Below are 13480 nucleotides of genomic sequence, written 5' to 3'. Positions count from 1 at the left end.
CTGCTGCAAGGTCACAGTCCCCTCCATCTCCTCGAGGACGTCTTGGGCAGGTTTCTGAAGGATGAGTCTGTGCCATGGAAGTTTCAGGGACAGAACACCATCAGCAGTCAGATTCAGATTTGCAACACGTACTGAAATAAGTGTCTGCTGGGAAAAGCAATCAAAGCTTAGCAGGGAACAGGAGCTGGCGTGAAGACCTATCCACATTATATGGGCAAAAAGCATTTCCCTAAACTATTCCTTGACGCTTTCTAGGAAACAGTATTATCAATATTGTACAGGTGACGTTTCGCCATCAATTACTGCAGAACTAAATGCACGCTGCTGCCTAGTGCAATACCAGCAGCGCTCCAGCCCAAACCACGGCAGGAACGGGCAGAGCCTCCCTTCCCTGGGCTCCTGTTGCTGCTAACAGTGGTGGGCGATGCTGCTACAGCTCCTGGCAAGACATTGGCTCTTGCAGAACACTGGCCTGGGGGTCTCGGTGACGCCGGCTGTTGTCACCTTGGCACTGCCAGCCCAGGCAGCTTGCCAGCCCAGGAGCACAGCAACACAACAGGCAGCAGCTCCAAGTCCTAGGGCACAGCAAATATGCTCGGGAAAACCAGCCTGGCATCAGGGAAGCACCGTTCACTTCAAATACATCTTCATTTAAAAGCGAGGAAGGCAGAAATCCCTTACCTTGCTCAGCCACTGTCACCCCCTGAATTTATAGTTTGGTTTTATGAACCATTGAAAACAATCTGCAGGCATGGGCATTGACTTCCTCCAACATAATTAATCAGCAGGGTTCACATAGGGCTGACATTTGTCTACTAATAATATAATTGCATCTAAAGGAGGAAAGGAACCTAGAGCTTTGTGGTTTTTTGTGGTTTGTTGTTGTTGTGTTTGTTTTTTGTTTTTTTTTTCTGATTAAAGAAACAAACAGCAGTTCTTAACATAATTTTCTAAGTAGCTGGAAGCTGAAAGCAGGCTCAGCAAGGCAAACTCCAGCATTTGGAGTAGTCCTAAAACCTCAAAAGACACAAGCAGCAGAAGACAAGAGTCTGCAGAGGTAAAATCTAATGGGGTTCCGCAGAAAAACCAGCAGCAGGGTCTGGAGGGGCTGCAACAGCCACAGAAACACAGACTGCAATGGTGGGACACCTGTGGGCACTGTGTGTCATCCCCTATCTGATGGGACCGTGCTCATCTCAGAGTCATCTGCCAGGTTACACACCACCCTGACCCCCAGCCCCACTTCAGCCCCCTGGCTCACAGGGGAGCCTGCAGGGAGCCCAGCATCGCCCAGCCCAGCCACAGAAGCTGGCTTAATTACAGTGGGTTAAGCAGCACAGAAAACTCCTGAGTCACAGCAAGCTGTTAATTACCATCCCATAAAGGGATTTGAGGGCTCACGGCGGCGAAGCCGACTCCATCTCGTCCTGTCATTAGCAGTGCGCTTGGTTTGACTTAAGTTTATGTGACTGACCTGAATATTTATACCCCTGGGGTTGGGGTATTTTTTAAAAGTCACAATTTCTACACAAAAATTCAGGAGAAACCCAGCAATTGCTGCACTCCATGGCTCTCATGTCCAGCTCCCTCTTCCTCCTGCAGGTAACTCCAGGGTCCAAACCCCTGCCCATCCTTCAGTGTGGCACCTCGCTCCTCCTCTTGTCCCCCCAAGAGGGGACCGAGTCGTCAGCATCCAGTTGAGCCCTGAGGACCCTGCCAGTCATCGTTGCAGGACTCTGGTTTTCAGGAAAAACAGTGTCAAAGGGGTGACCGACAACAGCTGCTGCCTGCTAGACCAGGGGCTGCAGAGCGTGTCCATCGGTACCCTTTGGCCCTCTGAGCCCAGCAGGAATAGGAGGACCTGGACTCCTAAGGAAAAATAATGCCTGCAAACTTTAAGCATCCGTCTCCACTTGTCACCCATCTGCCCTGTCACCGGAGGCAGGCGGCTCTTTGAGAAGGGTTTCACACACAAAGCATCCTGTGGAGGAAGGACACAAGGCTCTCGGGGGCAGCGAGCTGCCGGATCCCCAACATGGGCTCTGCCTGCACCTCAGGATGAAGGTTTTTCTTACAGCACCTCCATCCCACCTTTGCCCCCGCAAGGAGGTGGAGGCGCCCGGGAGCCATGCACGGCCCCAGACGCCAGCCCGGGACAGCACTGAGCTGGCGGCACGCTCTCACCCCAGCTAATCCTCTTTGCGAACAGCAGCTACTGACTAATTACATCCCTAGGGAGTGCACAGACCCCAGGGAAGGGGCTGGGGGACATGGTGCACCAAAGGTCCAACACGGGCTAGTGGATGCCAGCTCCCACGGCAGTGAGGGCAGGAGCCCAGTGCTCCTCCCTGCTTGCTTTAGCCCCTTCTACGAAATTTACATGCCACCACCAAAATGATTTCAGCACAAACCCTTTCCTCGGTACCCCCTTTCTCTAACCCATCCTTCAGCTGCCGGAGTTTTTATCCACTTCACTGACCTCCCTTTTCCGCAGGCATCCCTCCCCGCAGCTGAAAACAGGAGCTGCTGCGGTGGCTCCTGCAAGTAGGGCAGGATCAGCCCATCCGCGGCGTCAGCACCTCACACTGCACCGTGCCCCGAGGAGATGTTCTGCTCAGGGCACAGTTTTGCCCAGCAGCACAACTTGGACCACGACAGAAAGAGAAGCTCAGTGTTTTCTGGAAAGTATTTGATACAGCGATTCACAAGCTCTGTGTTTGCACCCGGCTGCAGGTACAAGGGGAGCAGTGGAAGGGAAACACATTCCATGAAAGATCCAAGCACATGCTGCCCCTGCATCTTGACTTGTGATATCACATGCAGGATAATGCACGTGTTATAACATATACATACTTCATAGGTACATAAAAAGGAACCTAATAGCATTGACCAGTGAGACACAGCATGTCCACAACAACACAAGCATTGTAAAATGTATGGTTTTTATAACACAGAAAAAAACAAATGCAATTCTGTGGTCTGGATGCAGTGTGGTAGGTATCAAAAACCAGTAAGAGGACCCTCCAGAGGGTGAGGCACCCATTGGGGGTCAGGACCTGGCACCCAGGGATCAGCAGCACTCTTCAATGAAACTCATGACAGCTCCTGTTTCAGGCTAGTTAATTAGGCAAAGGGGCATCCTGCCATGCTTATTTAGTAACACAACATGCATAGTTCATTCCTGCCTCAATACAAAACCTCTGGGGCCATCAGGGTTACTGGGAGAGCATTGTGCAGAGCAGGGCAATCACACTCCAAGCCAGCTCTTGCCGGATCACTTGATCCCTTAGCAAACCAGGCTGTGAACAGCTGTGATTCCTTACACCCCAAGTGAGACCACTCAGCACCTTGATGGAAACCTCTTCCCTGCCTGCATGTCACTAGGCTGAGGCTGCAGGGAATTTGGGAGAGCCCCAAAGCACCAGCTCTGACTTGGTAGGAACAGCTCGTGGTGCTGTTCCCAGGAGCTGGCTCCTGGAGGAGGTGTGATCAGGTGGGAGGAAGCTCCGGGCACCTGTACTTCTGTTCTGGCAATTCACATAAACAACTTATTTAAAGCTGGGTAACGTGTATCGTGGCAAGCAAGCAAGAGAAGCGGAGGTCATGCACACTTTTGGGCTTCCTCTCTGCTGGTCATTCACAACCTTCAGAGCCATGGGCTACCACAGCCCACATGCTTCTCCTGGGATGTGCTGCCAAAATGCCACGCTTGTACCTGAACTCTTCAAGGGTCCTCCCAGTCCTCACCATCACCTTCTGACCATGCCCAGAAGGTCTCCGAGACCCAGGGCTAAAGGAAAGCCAGCCCAGCTGATGGATCTCCTGGACCTCTGGGCTTGGAGGCATCACCCAGCTGCTTGCAGGCGGGATGCTCTAGGAGTAACCTTCAGCTGGACCAGAGCACGCAAGTGCTCAGCCCACGGGAGCAGAGAGACAACGAGGAAACTGTAAGTCACCTTTGGCTTTGGTGGCTTGGCACCTACACAACTCAGCTGTTTGAGTCCACAGAAAAAGAAGCTCTTTTATTATTTTCTTCTCTTTTGCTAGGTTTGAGTGCACTCGGCTGAATGAAGCGCTGGGGAGGAGGTAGCTCCTTGGATGCCTCCCCAGGTGGTTGCAGAAGGTGGGATGGGATGACAAGGACCTGGAGCCTCCAACTCCATCTTTAGATCAGGAGTGGGATGGGGACGAAAATACCATGAATAAGTAATATTGCATTTTTCCAGGGAAATCAGAAGTTTTAGAGGGCTGTAGATAGGGGTAAAAGCCCTCCCCACTTCCTGCATTTCACTCAGTTTTCTTCTCCCTATTTCATAACAGCAATTGCCAGATGGCAACATCTCCCACACCCCCTTTCTGCTGAGAGCAACCCAGAGATTTGACCAGTTGCCCCTCTTGATGTGCCCCTTCATGTGTCCAACTAGTTGGGACCTGCCACATCCCATTGGTGGCCCATGCACGCAGCAGAAGCACACATGGATGTGCAGCAGGAGCTCTGCTTCCAGCAGCATGCAACACCCTGACGTGGTCTCACCTCCATCAGCAGGCTAATGCATCTCACAAGGTCTCTGCAAGCATGCAGCTCCCCTTCCCAAAGACCTGCTCTGGCCACACACTCCCTCCAAGATCCACCTTAGCCACTTGCAGGGATGATTCCTCAACAGTCGTGATGAATTCGGAGGTGAGCCCACACTGAAGGATCAGGGTCAGTGAGAGTTAGGTTGCCCTTCACCCACAGCATTTTGCGTGATGCCACCAAGAAGCCTGAGCTCCCCCGGGGAAGCGGTGCTGCCAGTGTGGCCACTGGCTCCCATTGTGTTACTGGGATCACACAGCCCCCCAACAAGGACCAGCCTTGGCTCGGGTGATGTTTCCCACCGAGCTGTGACAGCCCACACCAGCACAGTGAGAGCAGTCTCCCTCAGCAGAAGTCCATGAGTGCTTCTGGCAGTGAAGATGACCTAGTTAGTGAAAATACATATCCTGTATGAGCATGTGAACATTATTTAGGGCTTCTTTCCCTCCCAGGATGGTTACACAGTTTTGCTGTGAAACTATAATCACATGCAACCCATCTCCAACACCATGACAAAGCTACCGCTGCTCATAGTGATGACAACTTTATTTGCAGAAAACAAATTCTTTTAGCGCTGTTTTGCTGCAAAATTCCATCCTTCCTTCCCAAACCAGGCCACAGTGGCCCATGCTCTCTCCCTCCCTGCAACCCGGGCTGTTTGAAGCTGGGCTGGAGGTTTTGCCCAGGCTCCAGCGTTCCGTGCTGAGGATGCTGCCTGTCTCCCCCCAGCTCGAACTCCTCTGCACGCACCTGACCTCAGCTCACATCTCCTCATCAGCTCACACACAGCTTCCCAGGGCAGTTAGCAGTCAAGGGCCTAATTCATAAAGCAATTAATGGATCTAGCCTCGCTACTTCAAAGAGCAAGTTCTGGTATTTGTGTGAATTTCAGGGCTTGGAACAAGCTTGTGTGAGCTGTGGGCAAAAAGAGGATCAGACCACAGAGCAATTTTCTCAAATCAAGCAAACCTAAAGCCTGAATGCAATAATAGATCTTGCAATGTTTCTCTAGGTGCTGCATTTCTTCCTCAACTCTTACGGAAATAAACCCCATAAGCCAAGGCATCCATTCTGAGCTGCATAATGACTCTCTGTAAAGGGAAACAAAAACCAAGACATCACAAAGCCCAGGTGAAACCTCACTGTGGGGCTTCACTCTGTGTTAAAGCACATGGATACCACAGTGCTGAGCAGCAGCAAGAAACCCTAAGATGGACACAGGTGCAAGGGTGAGTTTGCCAAGGGTGTCTAAAAGCATTTACTCAAGAGATGAGCGAGCCAGACAGAGTCCAGCCTTCAAAATCTGAATTTTAAGCCCAGGTGTCAGATAGTGACCCTAGAGACAAGCACTGGGGAGAGATCACCTTTCCATGGAACCTGCAGAGAGTACCATGTTATCAGGCACAACCTGACCCCAAATTAATTCTCTAATTAATTAATTAACAGGCAGGTGCCAAGGGGAGCACATTAAAGCCATTACATCAACGCATGAGGTTTCTGAAGCCTGGAAACACATCATTGCCCAAGGACAGGACAACATGGGGCTTCAGCCCTACCCAAGGGACCACACAACCCCTGGACACCTTCTCTTCTCACCCAAGCCCTCAGTGTGGGAAGGAGGCAGTGGTAGGAGCAACAAGCAGAGCATTTCAGTCAAAAACAGCATTATGTACAAGGAGGTGGCCATCTGACAGCTTTACACCTCCGCACACGCTGTGTACCATGCCGGGAAAGCGGCTCTCCTCTGCCACAAACAGCAGCAGCTTCAGGAAGAGGAGAAAATTACTGGGTGTAATTGAAACTGCAGGGAGGAGCTAGGGACATAAAATGTAATTACCTACTGAGGAACAGAGCCAAGATTAGCAATCCTACTTCTGGTCATTTAAAGTTCCCATTAACTTTTCCTTGTGCTGATGATTTCGGTTTTGTGCCTTACTGGCTGCAAGATGCAGCACTTTCAGAAGAAAGCCCTGTGCAGCCTCTCATAATGCTCTCAAATCACCTGAGAGGAGGGAGTGAGGGTCTAGACTTTAACCAAGTGTGGAAGATCTCCCTCTCTACCTAGCAAGGGGGAGTAGGATGATGCTCCAGCTGAGCCCCATTTGCACCCCTCTCTTCTCCAGGCATCAGTGGCTGGAGCTGGCTAAGGTGCCTTTTTAGTGCTTGGGAAGATCATCTGGGCAGGCATCACAATTCAGAGACCTCAGACCATCTCAGCCTCCTTCTCTTCTCCTTTCACTCCATCTCAGCAGGCTGCACCATCCCAAGCCAATTCACATCAGAATGACACCCTGGATATGTCCACATCCCCCCTCTGCTCATCCACTCCCGGTCCTGCCCCAGGCACCATGGCACAGGGTCCTTCCATCCGGGGAGGGCAGCACAATCCAACAGGACATCATGTGCCCTTAGCTGACTTGAAATCCTCTTGTTGAAGTCCTGCTACCTTCCCACTCCATGTCAGCTCCCTGACAGCCTCACCACCCAAGGATGCAGGAGCTGCAGAACACTCTCCACCAGCCTCCTCCCAGGCCTGGCCAGGTGTCCCTCTGCAGCACCAGGAGGAGGATGCTTGTTGGTAACTCTGGCACCTGCATGACCTGTTTCTATTTCCTCACCCTGCCCACTGACTCCTTGGACACCTCTGTGGAGCAGCAGGCACTGCTGGGGGTGCTCCAAACAGTGGCCACCCCCTTGCTCCACTCCTCTTGTGAAACTAGCATGAAATCAGTGTATAGATACGAAATCCATCTCCATCAAGAGATGAAGGACCACAACCTCCAACACTCTGGCTTCACCTGGCAGAGACCAGGCCTCAGCAGCTTCTTACAGGCTTTTCCTTTGAAGGAAAATGCACCATCTTTTCTCCATTTTAAGCAAGGAGGAAGCTCCAAACCCCAGTTCAGAAGGTGCCTGCCCCCACCAGCCCCCTTACCTCCACCAGGTGAGGCGTGGGGTTGAAGCCACACATGTTGCAGACTTGCTGCCGGCAGCTCGTGCAGGTGTTGTAGTTGGGGGGCTCGCCAGAGCCCACGTTGATCTCCGCCTTGCAGAGGGGGCATGAGACCTTCACTTTCGGCACTTCCTTTGGCTTGACACCCTGCTCCGGCTTGCCCGGCTTTGCCGTCGGCGCAGCACCGGCCCGGCCCTGAGCCCCCGCAGCTTTGGGACCAGCTTCTTTGCTGGCATCGCTGAAGACAATTTTTGGAGGCACTTTGCCAGGAGACTGCTGGCTCGGAGGTGGGGCCTCTGGCTGGACCGACATGAGCGTGCTCGCCTGGGTCAGTAGGGATGCTCCAAAGCCAAAGAGCTTCCCCGTGAGTCCCTCCTGGGCTTGCTCTTGTGCTCCAGAACCGGGGGCCGAGGCGGCAGGCTTCACCCCAGGGTCTCCCACCGTCTTTTTCTGCTCAGAGGAGGAAGGCTTGGCTTGCTGATGCTGCGGGGAGGACCTGGCCACCTCCTGAGGTTTCGGCTGGCCTTGGCCATGCGGTTCCCTCTGCGGCGTGGCGGGGTGAGGTTTGGGTTGCTCGGGAGGCTGGGCACGGGCAGCTGGAGGGGTTTTATCCGCACCCGGTGGGTGCTTGGCCGGGGAGTGGGAGGGGGACGGTGAAGGGGAGTGGAGCTGCTGCTGGCTCTTGGAGCGAGGAGCGGTGGTCATGTCCATCCCCAGCGCCCGCTGCATCTGGCAGTTCAAGCACAACCATTCCTGTACCTGCGAGACAAGGAGAGGACATGGGTAGTGAGTGGCGGGCAGGCTATGGCCAGCAGCCCCAGCACACCCTTAAGTTCCCCTAAACAAACCCTACATAGCTAGAGCAACAAGTCACCAACCCCTGAAAAAACACATTTCAGCACCACATTCTTCATGAAAAATATCTCACAGTCATGGCAAACAGACCCCCATCTGTCACAGGTACCCACGGCACAACACGTCAGTCCAAAAGTTTTAATTAGCTTTGCTTTGCTCCCAAGGCTTCTGCTGTGAAGCTCCTGCTGCCACGAGGCTCTGCTGGCAGCCAGCCCATTTTGTGCCTCCCCCAGGGCAGAGGGGTCTTTCCGAGGGCTCCCAGCCCCACCATCTCCCTAAAGCACATTTCTTTGTGCTCCTGCTTGGTGACCAGAGCCAAGGCCCCTCAGACAGGAGCAGAAGGCTGGCAGGAGGGGCCACTCCACAGAGAGATGCTGCTATAATGCCTGTGTACAACTGCGATGCTCCCCAGCGCCAGCACGCTGCCTGCTGCCACCGGGTACTTCCCGGGGAAAAAACACCATCAGATGCCCAGTGTTTCCCTGGGGCTGGCAGAGATGGTTTTTTGGGAATCAGTGTGGTGGCTGTGATATCCCACCCAAAAATTTGGCTCTGCAGCCCGTAAGAGACAGTGGGAGCGGGTTCTCCTCGCACAATGCATCTGCGCTGCTGGGCAGGCAAAGTGCCGACCAGGGAGTAAACAGGTAATTTTCACTCTCGACACTATGAACTTTTGAATGCAAATGAAAAATACAATGCTCCCTAGCTAAGTGATGATAAATGAAAGACTTCTTCCCTTGAGAGATGTTACCTGTGACATATTAATGTCTGAATTAAGTTAATTAAAGAGGCTGTATGAAAGCTGTGTATCTTCCCATACAAGGAATCCCCTGGATGCTCAGCGGCTGTACAAATATTAATATATAGCCCAGTCAGCAGGACAGCCAGGTCTGCCTGCAAAAGAGTTCTCCAGGACCAGCAACTAAGGTGGCAAAAAGAACCAGAGCAATGCCAGAAACCAGAGCAGCATCCAGGACAAGCAGACCCAGAGCACCCAACAGCTCCCAGCCCCTGCACCCTCCTGGGGCTGCATGAGATGCAGATTTTCCTGCCTTTCATTGCTGGAGCTGTTTCCTCACCCCAGTGTTACAGATCACGTCTGAGACTCAACATAATCCCACTGCAGAGACATCGACTGCCCTGTCTCCTTGCCCAGCCCCATTTCTCCAGGTCTGCCCGGCCTTTTGGTTCTGCACAACCGACTCATAACCTGCCCGCAGTGTTTTTACCCCTATACTGCAGCCACAGGCACATTTTAACCTTTTTTGCCTCACAGGAGCTGTTGGCAGAGGTGCAGTTGGGTGGTTTGGCAGCTCCTCTGATGAGACAGGACGGTGAGTGCCGGGAAGGGAGACCGATGTGCCCTGAATCCCTCCGCACAGGTCTCCTCCCCAGGAGCATGCTCATAAAGCCATCAAATAACAAACTCATTGAAACAGAGGAAATTCAGATCAACTAGGAAAGATGGATTAAAACCAAAGGGCACCTGCTGGCTGTGCCCCTTGGCTCCCTGCCCAGCCCCTGTGTGCCCCGTCAGGTTGCAGAGAGCTCCACGTTGCCTTGGTCTCCAGCAAAGCTCTTCCCATCACCTCACAAGCCTTGTTGCACATCAGCTCTGTCTTTTTCTCAGCCTTTGCTGTGTGTGCCCAGCTCCCACACCACTATCCCCCACCAGCCTCTGCTCCACTATTTCACTCGGAGCCCAGTGAAAAACAGCCTTGATTTTTTCCCAGAAATTTTGCATTACATTGTTGGTTCTCCAAGCTGCTCCAAATGAGCCATGTTATATTTAGCTCCTGAAATAATGCTTTAGTTTTTAATTTCTTATGGTCTTGCTGTCTGTCTTCTGACATACAGAATTCCTTGCATTATTTTTGCTTTCACACCTCCTAGAATTTCTTCCCACTATTCTATTTCAGGAGAGCGTCTCCCAAAATCCCATCAGCTTTGCCTGCCGTCCCCATCAGCTCCGATTAAGAGAGAACCAATCCCTTCTATTCAGGTTCTCTCTCCCCACAAAGTTCCCAGTATTCGAGAAATACAAATCTTCCTTCTCTGCATAATCTCCTTACCCACAATTTAAGACCCTCCAGGGAGGCAGAAAACAGGGGAAGAGGAGATATTCGAAGACCCACGTGGGGGTGTTTCCATCTAGATTTTAGGGGACCACAACCACCATATATGTAGCAAAGGACACACTCCACACTCCTGTTTTTGTGCAGTCTGTGTTTATTGCAGCCTGGCACAAGATTTAGCTTATTTTCTGGACTGGGAAAAATACTTTGCCACTCTCCTGCATAAATTTTAAAGCAATCAAGCAAAATATTGAGGGAATTCAATTGATCACCCTCGACTGTTTGCCAGCTTTAACGAGAAGTGGGCACTGCTGGTGAATACTCAACAGCTCTGGCTTTGCAGGAGAACGGCTCCTTGGGCACCCAGAGGTACCAGCCCCAGGTGCTGTGGCCATGGAAACTGCACAGAGCTCATGGACAAGCCCACCAGAATCTTCGCAAGCTCAGGGGCTGGAGAGCAACGTGGTCATCGAAGGTTTCTCACTCTCCACAATAAACATAGTTTATGTGACCGAGACAGAAAAAAGCCGGAGGGCTTCCAGGTGGGATGGAAACCATCAAATTGCTCTTGGTGACTTATTGAGGAACAACTGAGGAATGACTGTGCTGAGGAGCAAGAGAGAGCTGCAAGGAATACAGCGAGGCTGCTACCCAAGCAAGCATTTGAAATGTAAATTTATTAATAGTTGGGATTATCACAAATTGCCTGACCAGCCTCTGCTGATGCAACTGATGACACAATGCGTGGATTACACAGATCAAAGACAACTTAAAGGATCCTGGAGGGAACACAGTAAAGAGGAGGGGTCAAGTCATCCTGCCAAAGATCCTTCCCCCAGGAAAGAGAAAGGAGGATGGAAAAGCCTGGGCATAAATCTTTACTAATCCAACCCCTGAAAGTTTTGATTTGGTGGAGAACTGGGAAAATAAGATGCAGAAATAGAGGAAACAGAGGACTATTCAGTTGGCTTGTGTCACCATCCTCTAAATGCTCCTCTGCTTGCCTGCAGATTCACCATACAGCGGGAAAATGCTCAGAAAACAGAACAGAAATAGGGGCAAGAATGGGAAAAGAATAATTTGTTTTTCTCAGCACAGCTAACAGTCTGGGTAACTAGCAAAATGAAATGTCCATCAGTAAAAAGAGAAAAAACCCTGATTATTGAAAATTCTAGTTCCAGCTCACCTTGTGGGAATGCTGGGGTAAAGCTGCATTCTCTTTAGTACCCTGAGACTGGCTGCTCGAGCATGCTAATTGCCTTCAGCCCTGGGAATCGGACTGGAGGAAATACTGAAAAATACAAAGAATATGGGGACGTGGACAATAAGTCTGAAACCAAACTGGTGCCTCAATGAAGAGCAAATGAGACTGGCTAAAAGTGAAGGCGGCTGCTGTGCAAACCAGAAAGCACCATCAGAAATATAAATTCAAAAAACATCAGAGCTCAGCACACTGATGTCAACCAAGGAGGCTCAAAATGCTTAAACCCATATGAAAAACAAAGGAACTTCAGGAAGAAGTTTCTCAGAAGCAGTAAGAAGGATCAATTGAGGGCATTAGGGACAAAGGCCACCCTAGAAAGGACATGGGTCCATCGCTGGGTGGAGATGGTGAAGCTGTTAATGAGACAGATATGGCGAATGTGCTGTAATTACTGTCATAGAACAGTTGGGAAGAAGCAGGATAACACTCATTACAAGGATGAAGCATTTCCAACTTATTAGCAACTGAGAAGAACATTCAGCAACATCTACCAGCACCAGAAGATATTTAAATTTGGCAGATCTGAGCAATTTTGCATCCAAGAGATCCAAGAAAGCTAAGAAAACTGCTGCATGCTGATGTTCATTTTTAAGAGGAAATTTTAGAAGACTTGAAGTCTTCTGCTTCAATAGCCAAGAAGGCAGAGGTACGGCCTGAAGGGCAGAGCCAGACATCTGTCCAAAACAGAAAGACAGCGCTGGATTCTGGCAGCAGAGAACTGAAGGGCACGCATAGACGCCAGACAACGTGGTTTTAGGGAAAATAGGTCACGCCAAGCAAACCTGATTTTATTCTCTGCACATTTGATATTAGTAATGCACAGAAGCAATATCCTTGATGTCGGAAAGGTGTTTTGACCTAGTAACGCATGACATGCTGACAAAAAAAAAGCGCACACTATAAAATATGAATAGTGAATACGCTAAATGGATTTCAGACTAGTTACCTGTCTGAGCTGGAAGACAACGAGGATTCACCACAACTTAAGTATCTCACTGTGGCTAACACCACTCACACATGGCAGAGTTCGGTAAAATGCTGAGTACCAATGAAGTCGAGTCTCTGCTGCCTGGCAAAGCTGCGCTCGCTCCGGAGCTGGAGGTGGGAGTGAGGAGGTGGCTCAGCCCCCTCCTTCCAGCGCCCAGGGACTCCTTCCAGACCCCTCCATGGTTCCACACTGGCATTTTAAGGAGATTAGTAAAACACTGTGGGAGATATAGACCGGATCTGTAAGAGTGATGCTAGGGATGCAGAAAAACGTCTGAAATGAGAGAATTAACTGGGTTGATCTTTTTCGTTTATCAAAGAGAAGATTAAGAAGTGACTTGATTACGATATAGCAGCACATTCGGGGAAACAATATCAGGTACTAAAAGGTTCTTAATTAGGCAGAAAAAGGCATAAAAAGAACTAATGACTGGAAATGGAAGCCAAATATATTAAGCATCACTTTTAACAGCAGATGTTTCTAACCATTAAAGCAAATTATACACATGCTGTTGGGCTCAGCAGAAGACTCAGGGAGGTAAAGCTTGCAGGCTTTTCATCTATAGGGTGCTTGGATCATCCTGTCTTTACTGACACATGGTATACTGGCACTCAAGATCCGAGCTGCCCCAGGCCTGTACACTGTACCCAATGCAACCACCACCACCAGCCTCCCCCTTCCCACCACAGCCCCCTGCAACACTCCAGGGCATTCCCGTGAAATTCCTCTAAACAGCGAGAAGAATTACAGGCGGGCACATGCATGGCGG

At 50.7% G+C, this 13480-nt stretch overlaps 1 protein-coding gene across 1 annotated transcript in view; it reads right to left on the bottom strand.

The window, feature by feature from the left end:
- Positions 1-13480, bottom strand: part of BSN (bassoon presynaptic cytomatrix protein) — a gene marked incomplete at both ends in the record, with an annotated part of 91775 nt that overhangs the window by 34904 nt on the left and 43391 nt on the right. Inside the window, one exon of the mRNA XM_080350730.1 lies at positions 7512-8288. Coding sequence (XP_080206856.1) covers positions 7512-8288 — 777 coding nt within the window. The remainder of the gene's footprint in view (positions 1-7511; positions 8289-13480) is intronic.

Source organism: Nesoenas mayeri (genome assembly GCF_963082525.1).
Source record: "Nesoenas mayeri genome assembly, chromosome: 10".
Lineage (NCBI taxonomy): Eukaryota > Metazoa > Chordata > Aves > Columbiformes > Columbidae > Nesoenas > Nesoenas mayeri.
The sequence above is the reverse complement of the archived record's forward strand: the minus strand, read 5'-3'. Positions and strand labels throughout refer to the sequence as shown.